The sequence below is a fragment of the Festucalex cinctus genome, chromosome 1 (genome assembly GCF_051991245.1).
Source record: "Festucalex cinctus isolate MCC-2025b chromosome 1, RoL_Fcin_1.0, whole genome shotgun sequence".
NCBI lineage: Eukaryota > Metazoa > Chordata > Actinopteri > Syngnathiformes > Syngnathidae > Festucalex > Festucalex cinctus.
The window spans coordinates 59,040,636-59,061,499 of NC_135411.1; the positions used below are offsets into that span (position 1 = coordinate 59,040,636).

General features: G+C 41.3%; 2 protein-coding genes and 8 non-coding genes across 11 annotated transcripts; 9 read left to right on the forward strand and 1 right to left on the reverse strand.

Annotated features, from left to right (window-relative positions):
* The first annotated feature begins 147 nt into the window (after positions 1-147).
* On the forward strand, positions 148-7,621 carry LOC144002514 (E3 ubiquitin-protein ligase TRIM39-like). Of its 2 annotated transcripts, XM_077497818.1 has the most exons (7): positions 148-1,130; positions 2,735-2,830; positions 3,225-3,455; positions 4,847-4,869; positions 4,955-5,073; positions 6,914-7,302; positions 7,391-7,621. In XM_077497818.1, the coding sequence occupies exons 1-7, from the start codon at positions 591-593 to the stop codon at positions 7,574-7,576; spliced, it is 1,584 nt and encodes a 527-aa protein (XP_077353944.1). In that variant the 5' UTR covers positions 148-590; the 3' UTR covers positions 7,577-7,621. The 2 variants fall into 2 exon arrangements, with proteins under 2 accessions (XP_077353944.1, XP_077353952.1); XM_077497826.1 differs by having other exon boundaries at positions 6,914-7,621.
* Positions 7,622-7,763: 142 nt separating this feature from the next.
* On the reverse strand, positions 7,764-11,269 carry LOC144009334 (C-signal-like). The gene is made up of 2 exons (XM_077509389.1): positions 11,044-11,269; positions 7,764-7,877 (listed from the first exon to the last, which is right to left on the reverse strand). Exons 1-2 carry the CDS (start codon positions 11,218-11,220, stop codon positions 7,764-7,766), a joined length of 291 nt encoding a protein of 96 aa, XP_077365515.1. The 5' UTR covers positions 11,221-11,269.
* Positions 11,270-12,899: 1,630 nt separating this feature from the next.
* trnah-gug (transfer RNA histidin (anticodon GUG)) lies at positions 12,900-12,971 on the forward strand. Its single transcript has one exon. It is a non-coding gene; the product is annotated as a tRNA-His (tRNA).
* A 1,054-nt stretch (positions 12,972-14,025) lies between these two features.
* Positions 14,026-14,097, forward strand: trnah-gug (transfer RNA histidin (anticodon GUG)). Its single transcript has one exon. It is a non-coding gene; the product is annotated as a tRNA-His (tRNA).
* Positions 14,098-14,782: 685 nt separating this feature from the next.
* On the forward strand, positions 14,783-14,855 carry trnar-acg (transfer RNA arginine (anticodon ACG)). Its single transcript has one exon. It is a non-coding gene; the product is annotated as a tRNA-Arg (tRNA).
* An 880-nt stretch (positions 14,856-15,735) lies between these two features.
* Positions 15,736-15,807, forward strand: trnah-gug (transfer RNA histidin (anticodon GUG)). The gene has a single exon. It is a non-coding gene; the product is annotated as a tRNA-His (tRNA).
* Positions 15,808-17,444: 1,637 nt separating this feature from the next.
* Positions 17,445-17,516, forward strand: trnah-gug (transfer RNA histidin (anticodon GUG)). The gene has a single exon. It is a non-coding gene; the product is annotated as a tRNA-His (tRNA).
* A 685-nt stretch (positions 17,517-18,201) lies between these two features.
* On the forward strand, positions 18,202-18,274 carry trnar-acg (transfer RNA arginine (anticodon ACG)). The gene has a single exon. It is a non-coding gene; the product is annotated as a tRNA-Arg (tRNA).
* Positions 18,275-19,341: 1,067 nt separating this feature from the next.
* On the forward strand, positions 19,342-19,414 carry trnar-acg (transfer RNA arginine (anticodon ACG)). The gene has a single exon. It is a non-coding gene; the product is annotated as a tRNA-Arg (tRNA).
* An 880-nt stretch (positions 19,415-20,294) lies between these two features.
* On the forward strand, positions 20,295-20,366 carry trnah-gug (transfer RNA histidin (anticodon GUG)). Its single transcript has one exon. It is a non-coding gene; the product is annotated as a tRNA-His (tRNA).
* Positions 20,367-20,864: the final 498 nt, after the last annotated feature.

Below are 20,864 nucleotides of genomic sequence, written 5' to 3' on the forward strand. Positions count from 1 at the left end.
GAGACATCCTTTTAAATTGTCACTAATGAATCTCCTCAACACAAGTTTTCACCGTTTTTCTTTTGCGCCTGCAGGGCAGTTATTTGGCCCAAACACAAAAACGAGGAATAGGTTAGGAAATAATGGATTATACATCCCCTCTTTCATTGTTAGGGTTAGGATGGCCACACATTTTGTGCATAATAGAAACCGCCAGTGTTAACTGTATTGTAGATTCTTTGTGAGGTGGTGACTGTTATTTGAATTAAGTCTGTCCTGCTTCTGCTACTAAAATGTCACCGTTGTGTGGATCAAGTTCAGTTAAAGTTAATGAAAGCAGACTGCTCAGGCTTTGTTTTCAATTTCTGAGCTTCACTGGCAGGCAGATTTGGAAAGCAGGCCAACAGTGTGCATGCCCGCGTGTTGGTGTTTTTTACTGAAAAAAAAAGAAAAAAAAAAAAAAAAAGAAGCCCAAAGTGGCTGATGAGGGCTTTTCTTAAACCTGTTTTTCGAGTCCCTGTTGCTCCAAAGCCCCCCGTTTGCTCATAAACCCAGCCTGAGTCCACTCGCTGCAGTCTGAGGATCGCACTTGTGAGCACGTTTCCTCGGCCATGGCGTCACGCCCACGCGCTTCCTCGCAGCCCGGGAAGCTTTCCTTTCTCCAGACCTCCAAGGCCAATACGGCCCTGCGACCCCGAGCCGTGTCCTCGCGCTCGGGCTCCGTGCTGGAAGACGAGCTTTCGTGCCCGGTGTGCTGCGAGATCTTCAAGGAGCCCGTGGTGCTCAAGTGCAGCCACAGCTTCTGCCGGGCTTGCCTGCAGCAGTTTTGGAACAAGAAGAAGGCCCGCCGCGAGTGCCCCATCTGCCGCCGGAAGTGCTCCCTGACCGAGCCCACCGTCAGCCTAGCACTCAAGAACGTCGCCGACACCTTCCTGAGAGAGCAGCGGCGCCAGGCGGACGGCGCGGGTGCTCCCAGGCTGACGGGGGACAGGGCCGAGGCTCAGGAGGAGGTGAGGTGCGATGCCCACGGAGAAGTCCTCAAGCTCTTCTGCCTGGATGACTTGGAGGTCCTCTGCTGTGTGTGCCACACCTCAAAGAAGCACCAGGGACACCAAGTGTGTCCTCTGGAAGAAGGCGCACACGATCTCAAGGTAAGCGTGGTGCAATTTTTCTTTGCAAAATGCATTTTCTGTTTTAATACAGAGTCGTGCTCAAATTGCAATTTGAATTGGGTCATCGTCCGTAATTCGTATTGTTTTAAGAAATTTAGTCTGCTGAGAAACGGCAAAAATGGCAAGCAAAATTGTTTAAAATATGATTTCTTTTGCTAGAGGTATCAGTTGTCTATAGGCAACACGATCAATACTAACTGACTGATGTAAGCTCTATTAAAATAGGACTTTTTTTGGTTGTTTTTTTTAAGTGTAAAAAATGAATGCATTACAACATTAGGCAAAGGTAACATTCAAAAATCCGCACCCCACACACAACCGCATAAAAAAAAAAAAAATGTAAAGTTAAATACTAAAGAACAAAGTAAGCAGTCAAATGTTCTGTCTGGAATTCATGTCTATTGTTAGATGACACGGTACTAAACTATAAATATATGAAAAATAAATTATTAGAATACTTAATAAATATTATAATTAAAGTAATTTCACTCTTGCTTTAAACAAGAATCTGCCTATTCATGAATTACAATTGTATTCTGCCAAATATTGATATCTGCATATCACTGGCCTCCACGTGTGGGTGTAATTTTTACAAATTATTGACCAATCTAAAGTGTTGAAAATGGCTTCTTGTCTTTGATGATGCGATGTTAATGGTTGAAAAAACAGGTCATTTTTTGGCTCTCCTGAAAAGTGACAATTTTGGCGGTACAAGGTGTTGGCCTGATGTCAGCGACATGCTAAATCTACTTTTGTTTTCCATCTATAAAATTAAATTAATTTATAACAATACAATCAATGTAATTAGGGGCTTTTGTATTTATTTATTTTTGTTAAATACAGAGTTGTCCCTTCATCTTTTTTTTTTTTTTGTATTTATTTTTTTAAATTTCAAATTTTTCCCCATTCCTGCCAAGTGCTGACAGTAATGTCATTGAGGCTGCGAGGCGGTTGTGATTGCGCCTTTGGTATTCAGCCCTAGGAACAACAAAGACTATTACCATTTATTTTTTGCATTTATTTCTCTTGCCTACTAGCAGTTGTTACATTTTTATGAAAGATAACAATGCAATTATATCCTTTTTGCATTTTACATTTAATGCATATTAAAGCTTCGTTTGCTAAATTTAATAATCATCGTAGCGTGTGATTGAGCCCTTTGAACTCTGTCTTGCCACTTTTTGTTAGAAAAAGGTGAGTTGTAAAAATAAATCAATTTATAGGTGCTTTAAAAATTGCTACAGAGTCCTGCTTAAAAGAAAAATAATGTGTATGAATTGTCGTCCTACAACATTCTTTTTGATTAATTTCTAATCCTGCTGAAAACTTGTGCGTTGTTTAATTGGGTATAGGGACAGTTACGATTGAGCTCTTTGAACCCAGTGACAACAAAATAAAAATCTTGTCAGCATTGCTGGGCCTCTTAGCTCGGTAAAATAAGTTGTCATGTTTTTATGAATAATATCCATAATGTGTTAATTTATAGACTTGCTTTTGTAGTTTCATACAGAGCAGTGCTTCACTTGCAAAACGGAATGAATTTTGTCATCATCCATTCTTTAACATGATGTCGTCGCCCTCAGGAGGAGCTGAAGAAGGATCTGATTCCCCTCAAGAAGAACCTGCGGCGCCTGTATGAGGCCAAGCAGGAGTGTGATGACACAACTGTGCACATCAAGGTATCAACAAACACGCGAGTGGGATGAGGGCCCCGCAAGAGTGCTGAGCGTCAGCCAAGGGTTGTGTTATTTTACACCTGGAAAATTTGGCCTTCCACAACAGAATGCTTTGAAAACATTTTGAATGTGGTGAAACATATATCGTAGCTAAATAATGGACAAACAGTTGGACGCACATTCTTATTTAATAGAATGAGAAAGTGTGTCCAAACTTACTAAATTGTACTATAAAGAAAATGGCTGACTTTAAAGTTGTTCTATCGCTAATTAATTTTAAAATTCTTGTGGAAAATGATGTAAATTGAGCTATTATTATCTTCCACTTGGATATTCCACTACTTTAGTTCTTTATGGTAAAGTTTGTTGTTAACTTGTGTATATTTGTGTGTGTCAGAACCAGACTCAGGCCACAGAGCAGCAGGTCAAAGAGGAGTTTGAGCAGCTGCGTGACTTCCTGCAAAAGGAGGAAGCGGTGCGGCTGGCCGCCGTCCAGCAGGAGGCGGAGGAGAAGCGGGAGCTGGTGAGGAAGAAAGCCGACAGCATCACCAGGGACATCCTGACCTTCTCGCACGCGGTCATCGCCGTGGAGAACGAGATCGCGTCCGCCGACGAGCGATTCCTGCAGGTGACTTTGGATTTTTTTTTTTTTTTTTTTTTTTTTTTAACCACTCACTCAGACACAAGCTTACGTCATGTAAGCCACATGGGGTCTCCCAGGGGGAGGAGCGAACCCCCGCCAACCGGCACCAGAGGCAAGTGACGGTTGGTGACTTTGTATTTTGTCGCTCATCTGCAATGGGTTGGGACACGCTAAATTAGAGGAAAACTACACAGCTTTTTTTAAACCAAGGGTAGCAAAACATTTTTAAGGGCCACCTTTTTTTTTAAAAATTTTTTTTATAAACAGCCACGTCATTTTATAAAATAGGAAATTACAAAAAGTATTATTAAATATGTAAAATTGTAATGAAATTTTTTTTTAGTTATTAATAATTTCATTATAATTAATCAAATGAAAGGGTTTTTTGTTTTTGTTTTATATAGTTGTTTTAAAAAATGATTAATGTTCAAGTTCTATTTTATTTAATTAATTCTAATTAAACAGTTATGTAACAAAAAATGTAAAGCATTTCATATACAATGCTGTAGTTTATTTAAAAAAAAAAAAACAGTTTCATGAAATTAATTTTTGTTCATTTTGCTAATATTTTTTTTAAAGGGATACCTTACTTATTTAGCCCTTTTTGGAAGTCAAACGTTATTTTGCCTATAATAAATTTGATATTTTCATTATTTTTCATGTACAATTAGTACCTTTAAAAACACATTTTGCAACTTGCTGTCGACTGAAAATGACATCACAAGGGCTCAGGTAACCAATCACAGCTCAGCTTAACGTCACATGACCAAACCTAGAAAACAGGTGAGCTGTGATTGGTGACCAGAGCCCTTGTGATGTCATTTTCAGTCGATAGCAAGTTGCAAAATGTGTTTTTAAAGGTACTAATTGTACGTGAAAAATAATGAAAGTATCAAATTAATTATAGACGAAATATTAACTTCTAATTGTTATAATGGGCTAAATAAGTGTCAAGTGCAATTACAAATATTTTTTTATTTCATGTGAAATAGTTAATTTCATTAAGATGAAAATCAAGTGCCGATTCCTGCTCATTTATTTATACCTAAATTATAATTACTGTAACTAACCAATTATTTTGTTTGCCATATATTAATTAACCAATTTTCAAATGACATAAATGAATAAAAAATTTGATCATTTGAGCTGTTGTACAAGTGTGAAAATAAGGTAACCACCTCAAAATAAAAGGAATGTAAAAGTAGTTTTTCTTCTTTCAAGACATGTACGAGGCAACAGATTTTTGAGTTACATTTATGAATAATGCTAGAATTTATCTTGATGTGTGGTCTGGTCAACCTAACCTGTGTATGCTGATGTTGCTCCTCTTCAAATATGATTGGACATGCTGGTAATAGAAGTTATTTTCTTTATAGAACTATCCCAACACAAAGAAAAGGTAAGACTACATGAAAACGCATTATGACACTCTTTCTGAAGGTTTTGTTGTAATTATTATTATTATTATTTTGGTTGGTTCAAAGGGCAGAGATCCCCCAAAAGGATCCGGAAAAAGTGACTGGGGCTCTTATTGATGTGGCCAAGCACCTCAGTTCCCTCAAGTACCACGTTTGGGAGAAGATGGTAGAGGTGGTTCAGTACAGTAAGCATATTCCAATACTTATTTTATAGGGGTGTGAATTGCCTAGTACCTGACGATTCGATTCGTATCACGATTCACAGGTCACGATTCGATTCGATACCGATTAATCCCGATACGAATGGTCACGATTCGATACCGATTAATCCCGATACGAATTTATAAGTCGATTGTTGCGATTTTTTTCCATTCAAATTTAGAAAATACTATCAGTAAATTTGTACATGTACACTGTAAGATTTGTATGAATATATTTATCTAAAACTTGAGGCTTATAACCGTGAGCCACTGTACACAAACAGTTTGCAATCTGTTTCACATTTGAACAGCATTAAAATAAAAATATTAAGGCTTAATGTGCCGTTCATATAACATTCTTCCATGCTCAAGGTGTGAATCCTAAAAAAAAAAAAAAAAAAAAAAAAAAAAATCGATTCTGCCGATTATTGAATCGATTCGAGAATCGCGCGATGTAGTATCGCGATATATCGCCGAATCGATTTTTTTTTAACACCCCTATTATTTTATGTATAGGCAGCACATTTCCTCATTGCCATGGTGACTGAGGATGGCGGTAGAGGATTGCAGAGTGTGGGTTAAAAAACCCGCAAAGACATTTAAAAGCATTTTCACTCATTTGGTAGTTGCTACAATGTTACATAAATTAGTCAGATTTTTTTTACATGACAGTGGGGCTAATTCATCAGTTTGAGACTGCCTGTTATTAATTTCACAATTAAAGCTACTATATGGAGGATTTCCCCAAAAAATGAAAACAATGTCAAGTGCCACAAAAAAAAAAAAATCTAAACTTGATAGTGACCGACGCCGGGCAAGAACGAGAGTGAACATTGGTTTGACATTTCAGCGGTGGAGAGAGTTGAGATCGGACTTGGATTAGAAAAATGATTCACAGCTGGCTTTCTTTCTACTCCAAAAGGTAAGAAGCGAGTATCTTGACATTTAGAAAAAAATGTGTTGTTTTCAAATAGCAGTAACCTCAAGATCGATCACTTCTCGGTCGTAACTATTGGGGTGAAAGTGAGGTGGACGGCAACATTTAGCGTGAAAGGGGCGGCAAAGTTGAATGTAATAGAACAGAATGACTTTATGAAGAACAGACGTTCCATTCCGCGGCGTTTCAATCAGGCTAAATGTCGCCTTATTTTCCTCCGTGAAAACAGCCTATTGTAGCTACATTATGCTAACGGAATGTGACCGGTACTACTGAATGGCGATAACATTCACAGCCATATCACACTAAGGAGTGAATGGGTCTATATGTTTTTCACAATCGTCAATTTCCATAAATGACAGCCCACCTTTCAGCTAATGCACAATGACGCTAGCCTGGGGACGACATACACTAATAATGACTAGAATCAGGTTGACGTCCGTCGAGCGGGGTGACTACAATATGTAACTGCATATTAACATCGGAATGAGGTCCAATTAATTGACGTAATTTGCACATCGTTTTGGAGTACAGCACAGGACTGGACTTCGACCGACTAAAGCAATATGATCTGCACGTCCCGTGGACATCAATTGTTTAGTGGGGATCGAGAGTCTCATTCCGTGAAGTGGCCAGCTTTGTATAACATTATAAAACTTCTTACCTCTGAAAACATAGTTTCATTGGATACGAAGAGCCCAGTCTTCAGTATTGAGGTCGTGCACGTACGAGTGCGCGCAGCGTGTACGAGCGTGCAGTTTGTTTTCGGCCACAGGTGGCAGTAGAGATTTTAAATTTTAAATCTTCCATATAGCTGCTTTAATCAATCACTGAATTAGTCAATCTGTTCTCGGAATTTTAACAAGCCATTATTACGTAATATTTTAGCACCCATCACCCTGGATCCCAACACTGCGTACTCCTGGTTGTCCATCTCCAAAGACCTGACCTGCGTGGCCAACAGAGGCTCCCTTCAGCAGCTCCCGGACAACCCGGAGCGTTTCGGCCACTTCGTCTTCGCGTTGGGCTCCGAAGGCTTCACGTCGGGTCGCCACGCCTGGGAGGTGGAGGTGGGCGATAAGGACGACTGGATGCTCGGGGTGGTCAAGGAGTCCATCGACAGGAAAGGCCGCATCTCCGGCTGCCCCGACGGCGGATTTTGGATGATCTCGCACTACGAGGGCGAGTACTCGGCCATGACCAGGCCCAGCACATCCTTGCCCGTGGAGGGCGAGCTGCGCAGAGTCAGGGTGCAGCTGGACTACGACGCCGGCGAGGTGATCTTCTCCAATCCGGTCAGCATGACGCCCATCTACACCTTCAGCGACTCCTTCACAGACAAGATGTACCCGTTCTTCTGCCCAGGGGCAAACATCAACGGGAATAATCCCAACCCGCTCAAGATCTGCCCTGCCACCGTGGCAGTGTGGAACAGCGCCACTTGGTGATGACACCAAGTACTTGGCTCTCCAGATACCACCAAAAAAAGTGTTCTTAAATAATGATTTGATTCAAATGGATTGTTCTAAAAAGTTCAAAGTAAATGTATAAGTGTACTATAGTGGATTAAAAAACAAAAAAAGTAAGACATGCAGATTCACCATTTCTTTCACTTTGGAGTACCACTAGGGTGAGGCCACGTACCCACACTTGGCCAATCACTAACTGATTTAAGCAGTTCACAACAAGCGAAAAATTGATACTTAATTCTTTTTTTATTAATTCTTTTCTGCTGACGCTACCAAGGGAGTGTGGTGCCGTGATAATCCAGGAAGTGTCCGTTGTGTTTCTCGGCCATGGTGGCCATCACTTTGAGCATCCCCTTCACGCTCACCTTGACGTCAATCTCTGCCTGGAGGACAAATGAAGATGAAAACAATCTGGAAGGACGGAACAATTTAGGATTGTGTGGTTAAAAGTGCCATCAAGCTGCAGTTTCATGTGAGGCCACTGGCAGAAGGTCAAATATGAAAATGCTACTGCTTGCTCTCAATCATGAAAACGTCAAACTGGGGTCAAATTTTAGTTTGTTTAAATTCTTGTGATTTGTCCAAAAAAATGACTTTTCCTTTGAAGTGTCATAACAGTCATTTATGAATTTTTTTTTTTCAATTTCAACCACTCAAAATGTTCAGTGGCACCAGACCTATCTATACATATATAGTTATTTATTTGTTTATTTTTAATGCCGCTATGGACAAATAATAGCAGTATTATTCTAATAGCAAGACTAACTGCTGTGCATGTATAGAAAATAAGTCTAATTTGAATATTTCATATGACATAGTTAGAGGCTTGAATAAGATTATAAGTCATGAAAACAGACTTTTTTTTTTTTTTTTTGCATGCCCAGTTTTTACACATTGGCAGTTTTCTGAATAGAACTAAATTCTTGTGATTTTTGTGTCATAACTAAGTCATTTATGAATATTTTTTCAATTTCAACCACTCAAACTGTTCAGTGGCACCAGACCTAGCTATACATTTGTTTGTTTTTCATGCCCCCTGTGGACAATAATAGCAGTATTATGCTAACAGCAAAACTAACAATGCTGTATATGAATATATATACAGAAATTCAAATTGTAATATTTCAGATGACATAATTAGAGCCTTGGATAAGGCAATGAGTTATAACAGCAGAATTTTTTTTTAGAATCTAAAGGTAAAAAAAAAAAAGGAATAACACTGATTTTGATGGCATAAAATTAAGAATCTAGAACAAATATGCAGAATTCATGAACACTAAACAATTACTGAAACGAACTACTAACAAAACTACCTTTTTTTTTTTTTTTTTTTTCCCCATTTTCCATCATTCCCCCCCCCATTTTCATTCATTTTTCACTTTTGTGTCATCCAGTGCCAGTGACGGCTATATACATCAAAGATCCATTTGAACTGAGGTGTCATCCAATGCCAGTGACGGTTATAGACGTTAAAATCCATTTGGATTGAGCTGGCATCCAATGTCAGTGATGGCTATAGACATATATATAAAAAAAAAATAAAAATCTATTTGACTGGGCTGGCATCCAGTGCCAGTGATGGTTGTAAACGTCAGTGATCCATTTTGCCATGTTATTTACCCACTTGCAGTATTTCAATATTGCATTTTTTTTTTTAATATCAGTCACTCAAAATGTTCAGTGGAATCAGACCTATCCAAACCTATGTAGTTTTTATTTATTTATTTTTATCCTCTTTATAGAAAAGAAAAAATACAAATAGTTATGTGCCACAAGCTTGCAGTAACATGCACACACACCCACACATCACACACGTGTGTCACTGCGCCCACACACGCAGGCCTGATCCATCAATTCTGACCATGACAACTCGTTTTAGGGCAAGTGCAGTCACTTGGCAAAGACATACGTCAGCTCCGTCAACTCAAGCAAAAACAAGTAGCGCTCTAGCGCCACCTGGTGGATTATGGCATTTATAACTCGTTATATATTTTTTATATTCCACCTTTAGTTGAGGTCCAACTGAATTAATAAATTAGGCAATGATGGCAAAACTTCTCTTTATCGTTCCAATTTTAGTAAGAACTGGTATTTCAGTAAAACACATTGTATCTAGAACTGTCACTTTGTCCACGCACACGCACAAACAAACACACACACCATACACGTGTGCACGCGATTGTTACTGCATCCACACACGTGCACAGCCCTATTCCATCAATCCTGACCATGACAACTTTTGGGCCAAGTATGGTCACGTGGCGAAGACATAAGTCAGCTCAAGCAAAAATGATAATTAGCTCTTTAGCGCCACCTGGTGTATTACGGCTTTTATGACTCAACTCACATTTTACACCTTGAGTTGAGGTCCTACTGAAAGGATAAAAACAGTACATCAAAAATTACGAATTATAATGGGTGTCTATGCGTCAAAAAATGGCACAATCACAAGTTAAATTTAAATATCTATCTCCCATTTGCACTAACTTAGAAACTTCAGGATGGTGCCATTTTGAACCTCCCCAAATCCATGTCATCTCCCTAGTATTTTTTTTTTCCAATGCGTTTTCTTTGATGAAAAACAGAAAAGCCAGAAAATTGGCAAATAACACCAAGGGGTTGCTGTCGACTGAAGATGACATCACAGTTGCTTAGGTAACAACAAATGACAGCGCAGCTTCAGAAAATAGGTGAGCTGTGATTGGTCGTTGCCTGAGCCCTGAGCAACATTGTCGTCGTCTTAAGTCAAGTGGCAAAATGGATAAAAACGGCTGGATTTTTCTGCATAACTCATATACCACAAATGTAATATTAATATAAGAAAAATTATGAGGTGAATCTTGACAAAAAAAAAATACAAAATAAAGTTGATTCTGAAGTTTATTTTCAAGAAAAACAATCTTTGTACATATGTAGTAGTTTTAAAAAAAATAAAAAATAAAAAATCAGCGATGGGCGGTGCCAGCTATTGGTCAATACCCGGCCTTATTTTCTCAAATATGACTTTTTAATATAAAATAACTACTTACTCAAAAATAAGCACATGCAGCAACAACAACAAAAAAAGACTGAAAAACACAACTTTTCCTTTTTTAAATACAGTATCTGGTTTTGTTCTGAAGATTTTAACTCCAATCCTGTTTTCTGCTTGGCATCAATACTGCTTTATGATCATATAGTATGGGCCGGTTCCATTGTGGCACAAAGCATCATGGAAATTCCCCACAGTCAGACAGTACGAGGTGTGTCTTCATGTACAGTTGTCACGCACGATGTAATAATCAATGTTTAAAGACCAGTTGTGTCTTTCTGTCTGTCTGTGTGTGATGTATGCACATGCATCTGTTGGCTTGGCTCTTGTTTGTTTGATTGATGACTTGATTGATGATTTTGTCTGTATTTTATTTATATGAACTGCTTAACAATGTGATGGGCCCTGTGTGGGCAGTGTGTATACATACACACGTGCACAAAATTGCTTTAACTATTTTCACATAGCATCTTCTAGCGTATATTGTTGTCACAAGTAGGTGTGGTCAGTCAACTCACCCACTGGCCACCCGTGTCTGTGCGCACCCATCCAGGGTGCAACAAGCAAAACAGGATCTTCTCCTTCTTCATCTCTTCTGCAGCGCACACCGTCACCATATTCAGAGCTGCCTGAACAGAGCAAAGCAGAAGCACAGACCGATATTCACAGCCTAAATTCAAATACAAGTTTTTCATTTGAAGTTGAATTCTTGTAATCTGCCCAGGGCTTTCCAGATCAGCACTGCGGTCTGATGTACCTTGAAGTATATTAGCGCTGCGGCTGCCAGAGAGCTAGCCTTTCATGATGTCAGCATTTTTCAAAAGGACATCCCCGAAATCCCGCAGTGAGACCAGCGATGTTGTTTGGTCTGGAGACAGTGCCGCTGAGGAAAAGACAGGAGGCAGAGTTGGAGGTGGCAGAGATGAAGATGCTGAGGTACTCTTTGGGAGTGACCAGGTTGGATAGGATCAGGAATGAGTCCATCAGAGGGACAGCACATGTTAGAAGCTTTGGAGATAAAGTCAGAGAGGCCAGATTGAGATGGTTTGGACATGTCCAGAGGAGAGATAGTATATTGGCAGAAGGATGCTGAGTTTCCAAATGCCAGGCAGAAGATCGAGAGGAAGACCAAAAAGGAGTTTTTTGAATGTAATTAAAGAGGACATGAAGGTAGTTGTTGTGAGAGCAGAGGATGCAGAGGACAGAGTTAGATGGAGGCAACTGATTCGCTGTGGCAGCCCCTGAGGGGAAAAGCCGAAAGAAGAAGAAGAAGATCCCCGAAATCCCACTGGCCTTCACTGCACGGCGACGAGCCACATACCGTTGGAAAGCTCTCGTCCATGGGGTTTCAGGGATGTGTTCATGTGTTCATTTATGCTTACTTGGTACAAGTGAGCAACCTTGCACTTGCAGCCCAGGATTTGTTGCAGCTTATTGTGTTTTCGATCGCCGTCCCTCCGACTGAGAACGAGAAGAATCATGCCTCTTACATAATGGCCAAATGTCTTGTGAAGACAAACAAGCTTGAATAAAATCGAAGCTTATAGCAGAAATGCAACAGCCAGATAAGATAACCGAAAAGGAAGTCACCTTGACAACCGCTGCATGTTATATTATAGCAGTTGAAAAACAGTTGTGTGTTTTTTTTTTTTTTTATTATTATTATTAGTCCTTCTGGCTGCAGACAATGCATTTTTATTTTATTTAGATCAGTGTTTCCCAACCCTGGTCCTCTGGGCACACTATCCAGCCTGTTTTCCATGTCTCCCTATTCCAACACAGGTGAGGATCGTTATCAGGCTTCTCCAGAGCTTGCTAATGAGCTGTCATTGGAATCACCTGCGTTGCAAATAGAGCGACATGGAAAACAGGCTGGATAGTGTGCCCTGAGGACCAGGGTTGAAAAACACTGATTTAGAGCTTCCATCAATGGAAATATGTCAGCTCCACGTCCATTCCCACATTGGACCCACGTTTGGCACGCTTGCCCCCTGCAGGCAAAGAGCATATGATGTCACATCGCACTGCAGAGTGCAGCACGGGATGATTGAACTGCGCATGCGTGTGGAAGATCCATGATATAATACCCGTTCTAAAGTGAACAAAGAGGAAAAATTATAAATAACAGCCCTCACACAATTAGAAAATGTTTTCTCACCTCAAATCCATTTTACATCTAATCTGTGCAGTATATACATACATTTATGAATTGTATCAGTTTCAAGGAGCACTGGTGGACGATTTCATGCCCAGGACATTTATTTGACAGTTTCACAGCAGTCCTGGTTCAGCAGCCTGGTTTTCGATTTGGGTCTTGGTGGAAGCAGCAGCTGCCAGTGATAGACAACTTTATCCACAAGAAAACAGAAGCGCAGCCGTGATCGTATAGTGGTTAGTACTCTGCGTTGTGGTCGCAGCAACCCTGGTTCAAATCCGGGTCACGGCAGATGACTCAGCACTCTGCTTAAGGTTTTTACTGCCGATTGATAGAAAAGCCTTCCCTTCGAGGGACAATGACAATCCTCCACTAAGGCTTACAGAAGCTCACTTTCCTTTAAGGGGCTTGTGGCGCAATGGATAATGCGTCTGACTACGGATCAGAAGATTCTAGGTTCGGCTCCTGGCTAGCTCAACTCTTACTTTTCATTATATAGTTCACATGACTTTTGCACATGAATTCTTACAAAAATGGGAAAAGATAGATGCGATCTCCACGATATTCGAAAACCTAATTTCCACTGAATTGATGTTCAACATTTATGAATTGTATCAGTTTCAAGGAGCACTGGTGGACAATTTTATGCCCAGGACATTCATTTGACAGTTTCACAGCAGTCCTGGTTCAGCAGCCTGGTTTTCGATTTGGGTCTTGGTGGAAGCAGCAGCTGACAGTGATAGACAACTTTATCCACAAGAAAGCAGAAGCGCAGCCGTGATCGTATAGTGGTTAGTACTCTGCGTTGTGGTCGCAGCAACCCTGGTTCAAATCCGGGTCACAGCAGATGACTCAGCACTCTGCTTTAGGTTTTTACTGCCGATTGATAGAAAAGCCTTCCCTGTTCGAGGGACAATGACAATCCTCCACTAAGGCTTACAGAAGCTCACTTTCCTTTGAGGGGGTTGTGGCGCAATGGATAACGCGTCTGACTAAGGATCACAAGATTCTAGGTTCGACTCCTGGCTAGCTCAACTCTTACTTTTCATTTTATCGTTCAACCTTTGTTTTCACATGACTTTTGCACATGAATTCTTACAAAAATGGGAAAAGGTAGATGCTATCTCCAGGATATTCGAAAACCTAATTTCCACTGAATTAATGTTCAACATTTATGAATTGTATCAGTTTCAAGGAGCACTGGTGGACAATTTTATGCCCAGGACATTCATTTGAGTTTCACAGCAGTCCTGGTTCAGCAGCTTGGTTTTCGATTTGGGTCTTGTTGGTGGAAGCAGCAGCTGACAGTGATAGACAACTTTATCCACAAGAAAACAGAAGCGCAGCCGTGATCGTATAGTGGTTAGTACTCTGCGTTGTGGTCGCAGCAACCCTGGTTCAAATCCGGGTCACGGCAGATGACTCAGCACTCTGCTTTAGGTTTTTACTGCCGATTGATAGAAAAGCCTTCCCTGTTCGAGGGACAATGACAATCCTCCACTAAGGCTTACAGAAGCTCACTTTCATTAGAGGGCATTGTGGCGCAATGGATAACGTGTCTGACTACAGATCAGAAGATTCTATGTTCGACTCCTGGCTCGCTCAACTCTTACTTTTCATTGTATAGTTCAACCTTTGTTTTCACATGACTTTTGCACATGAATTCTTACAAAAATGGGAAAAGGTAGATGCTATCTCCAGGATATTCGAAAACCTAATTTCCACTGAATTGATCTTCAACATTTATGAATTGTATCAGTTTCAAGGAGCACTGGTGGACAATTTTATGCCCAGGACATTCATTTGACAGTTTCACAGCAGTCCTGGTTCAGCAGCCTGGTTTTCGATTTGGGTCTTGGTGGAAGCAGCAGCTGACAGTGATAGACAACTTTATCCACAAGAAAACAGAAGCGCAGCCTTGATCGTATAGTGGTTAGTACTCTGCGTTGTGGTCGCAGCAACCCTGGTTCAAATCCGGGTCACGGCAGATGACTCAGCACTCTGCTTTAGGTTTTTACTGCCGATTGATAGAAAAGCCTTCCCAGTTCGAGGGACAATGACAATCCTCCACTAAGGTTTACAGAAGCTCACTTTCCTTTGAGGGGCTTGTGGCGCAATGGATAACGCGTCTGACTACGGATCAGAAGATTCTAGGTTCGACTCCTGGCTAGCTCAACTCTTACTTTTCATTGTATAGTTCAACCTTTGTTTTCACATGACTTTTGCACATGAATTCTTACAAAAATGGGAAAAGGTAGATGCTATCTCCAGGATATTCGAAAACCTAATTTCCACTGAATTGATGTTCAACATTTATGAATTGTATCAGTTTCAAGGAGCACTGGTGGACAATTTTATGCCCAGGACATTCATTTGACAGTTTCACAGCAGTCCTGGTTCAGCAGCCTGGTTTTCGATTTGGGTCTTGGTGGAAGCAGCAGCTGACAGTGATAGACAACTTTATCCACAAGAAAGCAGAAGCGCAGCCGTAATCGTATAGTGGTTAGTACTCTGCGTTGTGGTCGCAGCAACCCTGGTTCAAATCCGGGTCACGGCAGATGACTCAGCACTCTGCTTTAGGTTTTCACTGCCGATTGATAGAAAAGCCTTCCCCGTTCGAGGGACAATGACAATCCTCCACTAAGGCTTACAGAAGCTAACTTTCATTTGAGGGGCTTGTGGCGCAATGGATAACGTGTCTGACTACAGATCAGAAGATTCTATGTTCGACTCCTGGCTCGCTCAACTCTTACTTTTCATTGTATAGTTCAACCTTTGTTTTCACATGACTTTTGCACATGAATTCTTACAAAAATGGGAAAAGATAGATGCTATCTCCAGGATATTCGAAAACCTAATTTCCACTGAATTGATGTTCAACATTTATGAATTGTATCAGTTTCAAGGAGCACTGGTGGACAATTTTATACCCAGGACATTCATTTGACAGTTTCACAGCAGTCCTGGTTCAGCAGCCTGGTTTTCGATTTGGGTCTTGGTGGAAGCAGCAGCTGACAGTGATAGACAACTTTATCCACAAGAAAACAGCAGCGCAGCCGTGATCGTGTAGTGGTTAGTACTCTGCGTTGTGGTCGCAGCAACCCTGGTTCAAATCCGGGTCACGGCAGATGACTCAGCACTCTGCTTTAGGTTTTTACTGCCGATTGATAGAAAAGCCTTCCCTCTTCGAGGGACAATGACAATCCTCCACTAAGGCTTACAGAAGCTTACTTTCCTTTGAGGGGCTTGTGGCGCAATGGATAACGTGTCTGACTACAGATCAGCAGATTCTATGTTCGACTCCTGGCTCGCTCAACTCTTACTTTTCATTGTATAGTTCAACCTTTGTTTTCACATGACTTTTGCACATGAATTCTTGCAAAAATGGGAAAAGGTAGATGCTATCTCCAGGATATTCGAAATCCTAATTTCCACTGAATTGATGTTCAACATTTATGAATTGTATCAGTTTCAAGGAGCACTGGTGGACAATTTTATGCCCAGGACATTCATTTGACAGTTTCACAGCAGTCCTGGTTCAGCAGCCTGGTTTTCGATTTGGGTCTTGGTGGAAGCAGCAGCTGACAGTGATAGACAACTTTATCCACAAGAAAGCAGAAGCGCAGCCGTGATCGTATAGTGGTTAGTACTCTGCGTTGTGGTCGCAGCAACCCTGGTTCAAATCCGGGTCACAGCAGATGACTCAGCACTCTGCTTTAGGTTTTTACTGCCGATTGATAGAAAAGCCTTCCCTGTTCGAGGGACAATGACAATCCTCCACTAAGGCTTACAGAAGCTCACTTTCCTTTGAGGGGGTTGTGGCGCAATGGATAACGCGTCTGACTAAGGATCACAAGATTCTAGGTTCGACTCCTGGCTAGCTCAACTCTTACTTTTCATTGTATAGTTCAACCTTTGTTTTCACATGACTTTTGCACATGAATTCTTACAAAAATGGGAAAAGGTAGATGCTATCTCCAGGATATTCGAAAACCTAATTTCCACTGAATTAATGTTCAACATTTATGAATTGTATCAGTTTCAAGGAGCACTGGTGGACAATTTTATGCCCAGGACATTCATTTGAGTTTCACAGCAGTCCTGGTTCAGCAGCTTGGTTTTCGATTTGGGTCTTGTTGGTGGAAGCAGCAGCTGACAGTGATAGACAACTTTATCCACAAGAAAGCAGAAGCGCAGCCGTGATCGTATAGTGGTTAGCACTCTACGTTATGGTCGCAGCAACCCTGGTTCAAATCCGGGTCACGGCAGATGACTCAGCACTCTGCTTTAGGTTTTTACTGCCGATTGATAGAAAAGCCTTCTCAGTTCGAGGGACAATGACAATCCTCCACTAAGGCTTACAGAAGCTCACTTTCCTTTGAGGGGCTTGTGGCGCAATGGATAACGCGTCTGTCTACCGATCAGAAGATTCTAGGTTAGACTCCTGGCTAGCTCAACTCTTACTTTTCATTGTATAGTTCAACCTTTGTTTTCACATGACTTTTGCACATGAATTCTTACAAAAATGGGAAAAGGTAGATGCTATCTCCAGGATATTCGAAAACCTAATTTCCACTGAATTGATGTTCAACATTTATGAATTGTATCAGTTTCAAGGAGCACTGGTGGACAATTTTATGCCCAGGACATTCATTTGAGTTTCACAGCAGTCCTGGTTCAGCAGCCTGGTTTTCGATTTGGGTCTTGGTGGAAGCAGCAGCTGACAGTGATAGACAACTTTATCCACAAGAAAGCAGAAGCGCAGCCGTGATCGTATAGTGGTTAGTACTCTGCGTTGTGGTCGCAGCAACCCTGGTTCAAATCCGGGTCACGGCAGATGACTCAGCACTCTGCTTTAGGTTTTTACTGCCGATTGATAGAAAAGCCTTCCCTGTTCGAGGGACAATGACAATCCTCCACTAAGGCTTACAGAAGCTCACTTTCATTAGAGGGCATTGTGGCGCAATGGATAACGTGTCTGACTACAGATCAGAAGATTCTATGTTCGACTCCTGGCTCGCTCAACTCTTACTTTTCATTGTATAGTTCAACCTTTGTTTTCACATGACTTTTGCACATGAATTCTTACAAAAATGGGAAAAGGTAGATGCTATCTCCAGGATATTCGAAAACCTAATTTCCACTGAATTGATCTTCAACATTTATGAATTGTATCAGTTTCAAGGAGCACTGGTGGACAATTTTATGCCCAGGACATTCATTTGACAGTTTCACAGCAGTCCTGGTTCAGCAGCCTGGTTTTCGATTTGGGTCTTGGTGGAAGCAGCAGCTGACAGTGATAGACAACTTTATCCACAAGAAAACAGAAGCGCAGCCTTGATCGTATAGTGGTTAGTACTCTGCGTTGTGGTCGCAGCAACCCTGGTTCAAATCCGGGTCACGGCAGATGACTCAGCACTCTGCTTTAGGTTTTTACTGCCGATTGATAGAAAAGCCTTCCCAGTTCGAGGGACAATGACAATCCTCCACTAAGGCTTACAGAAGCTCACTTTCCTTTGAGGGGCTTGTGGCGCAATGGATAACGCGTCTGACTACGGATCAGAAGATTCTAGGTTCGACTCCTGGCTAGCTCAACTCTTACTTTTCATTGTATAGTTCAACCTTTGTTTTCACATGACTTTTGCACATGAATTCTTACAAAAATGGGAAAAGGTAGATGCTATCTCCAGGATATTCGAAAACCTAATTTCCACTGAATTGATGTTCAACATTTATGAATTGTATCAGTTTCAAGGAGCACTGGTGGACAATTTTATGCCCAGGACATTCATTTGACAGTTTCACAGCAGTCCTGGTTCAGCAGCCTGGTTTTCGATTTGGGTCTTGGTGGAAGCAGCAGCTGACAGTGATAGACAACTTTATCCACAAGAAAGCAGAAGCGCAGCCGTAATCGTATAGTGGTTAGTACTCTGCGTTGTGGTCGCAGCAACCCTGGTTCAAATCCGGGTCACGGCAGATGACTCAGCACTCTGCTTTAGGTTTTTACTGCCGATTGATAGAAAAGCCTTCCCTCTTCGAGGGACAATGACAATCCTCCACTAAGGCTTACAGAAGCTTACTTTCCTTTGAGGGGCTTGTGGCGCAATGGATAACGCGTCTGACTACGGATCAGAAGATTCTAGGTTCGACTCCTGGCTAGCTGAACTCTTACTTTTCATTGTATAGTTCAACCTTTGTTTTCACATGACTTTTGCACATGAATTCTTACAAAAATGGGAAAAGGTAGATGCTATCTCCAGGATATTCGAAAACCTAATTTCCACTGAATTGATGTTCAACATTTATGAATTGTATCAGTTTCAAGGAGCACTGGTGGACGATTTCATGCCCAGGACATTTATTTGACAGTTTCACAGCAGTCCTGGTTCAGCAGCCTGGTTTTCGATTTGGGTCTTGGTGGAAGCAGCAGCTGACAGTGATAGACAACTTTATCCACAAGAAAACAGAAGCGCAGCCTTGATCGTATAGTGGTTAGTACTCTGCGTTGTGGTTGCAGCAACCCTGGTTCAAATCCGGGTCACGGCAGATGACTCAGCACTCTGCTTTAGGTTTTTACTGCCGATTGATAGAAAAGCCTTCCCAGTTCGAGGGACAATGACAATCCTCCACTAAGGCTTACAGAAGCTCACTTTCCTTTGAGGGGCTTGTGGCGCAATGGATAACGCGTCTGACTACGGATCAGAAGATTCTAGGTTCGACTCCTGGCTAGCTCAACTCTTACTTTTCATTATATAGTTCAACCTTTGTTTTCACATGACTTTTGCACATGAATTCTTACAAAAATGGGAAAAGGTAGATGCTATCTCCAGGATATTCGAAAACCTAATTTCCACTGAATTGATGTTCAACATTTATGAATTGTATCAGTTTCAAGGAGCACTGGTGGACGATTTCATGCCCAGGACATTTATTTGACAGTTTCACAGCAGTCCTGGTTCAGCAGCCTGGTTTTCGATTTGGGTCTTGGTGGAAGCAGCAGCTGACAGTGATAGACAACTTTATCCACAAGAAAGCAGAAGCGCAGCCGTGATCGTATAGTGGTTAGCACTCTACGTTATGGTCGCAGCAACCCTGGTTCAAATCCGGGTCACGGCAGATGACTCAGCACTCTGCTTTAGGTTTTTACTGCCGATTGATAGAAAAGCCTTCCCAGTTCGAGGGACAATGACAATCCTCCACTAAGGCTTACAGAAGCTCACTTTCCTTTGAGGGGCTTGTGGCGCAATGGATAACGCGTCTGTCTACGGATCAGAAGATTCTAGGTTAGACTCCTGGCTAGCTCAACTCTTACTTTTCATTGTATAGTTCAACCTTTGTTTTCACATGACTTTTGCACATGAATTCTTACAAAAATGGGAAAAGGTAGATGCTATCTCCAGGATATTCGAAAACCTAATTTCCACTGAATTGATGTTCAACATTTATGAATTGTATCAGTTTCAAGGAGCACTGGTGGACAATTTTATGCCCAGGACATTCATTTGACAGTTTCACAGCAGTCCTGGTTCAGCAGCCTGGTTTTCGATTTGGGTCTTGGTGGAAGCAGCAGCTGACAGTGATAGACAACTTTATCCACAAGAAAGCAGAAGCGCAGCCGTGATCGTATAGTGGTTAGTACTCTGCGTTGTGGTCGCAGCAACCCTGGTTCAAATCCGGGTCACGGCAGATGACTCAGCACTCTGCTTTAGGTTTTTACTGCCGATTGATAGAAAAGCCTTCCCTGTTCGAGGGACAATGACAATCCTCCACTAAGGCTTACAGAAGCTCACTTTCATTAGAGGGCATTGTGGCGCAATGGATAACGTGTCTGACTACAGATCAGAAGATTCTATGTTCGACTCCTGGCTAGCTCAACTCTTACTTTTCATTGTATAGTTCAACCTTTGTTTTCACATGACTTTTGCACATGAATTCTTACAAAAATGGGAAAAGGTAGATGCTATCTCCAGGATATTCGAAAACCTAATTTCCACTGAATTGATGTTCAACATTTATGAATTGTATCAGTTTCAAGGAGCACTGGTGGACAATTTTATGCCCAGGACATTCATTTGACAGTTTCACAGCAGTCCTGGTTCAGCAGCCTGGTTTTCGATTTGGGTCTTGGTGGAAGCAGCAGCTGACAGTGATAGACAACTTTATCCACAAGAAAGCAGAAGCGCA

What these genes read in the sequence shown, in the direction of transcription:
- LOC144002514 (XM_077497818.1), top strand. Translation starts at nt 591, where the DNA reads ATGGCGTCACGCCCACGCGCTTCCTCGCAGCCCGGGAAGCTTTCCTTT. An exon ending in CCGACGAGCGATTCCTGCAG is followed by an intron (nt 3,456 to 4,846) that starts GTGACTTTGGAT and finishes TTTTCTTTATAG; the next exon opens with AACTATCCCAACACAAAGAA. An exon ending in GGTAGAGGTGGTTCAGTACA is followed by an intron (nt 5,074 to 6,913) that starts GTAAGCATATTC and finishes GTAATATTTTAG; the next exon opens with CACCCATCACCCTGGATCCC.
- LOC144009334 (XM_077509389.1), bottom strand. Translation starts at nt 11,220, where the DNA reads ATGAAAAACTTGTATTTGAATTTAGGCTGTGAATATCGGTCTGTGCTT. An exon ending in CAGACACGGGTGGCCAGTGG is followed by an intron (nt 7,878 to 11,043) that starts GTGAGTTGACTG and finishes TTTGTCCTCCAG; the next exon opens with GCAGAGATTGACGTCAAGGT.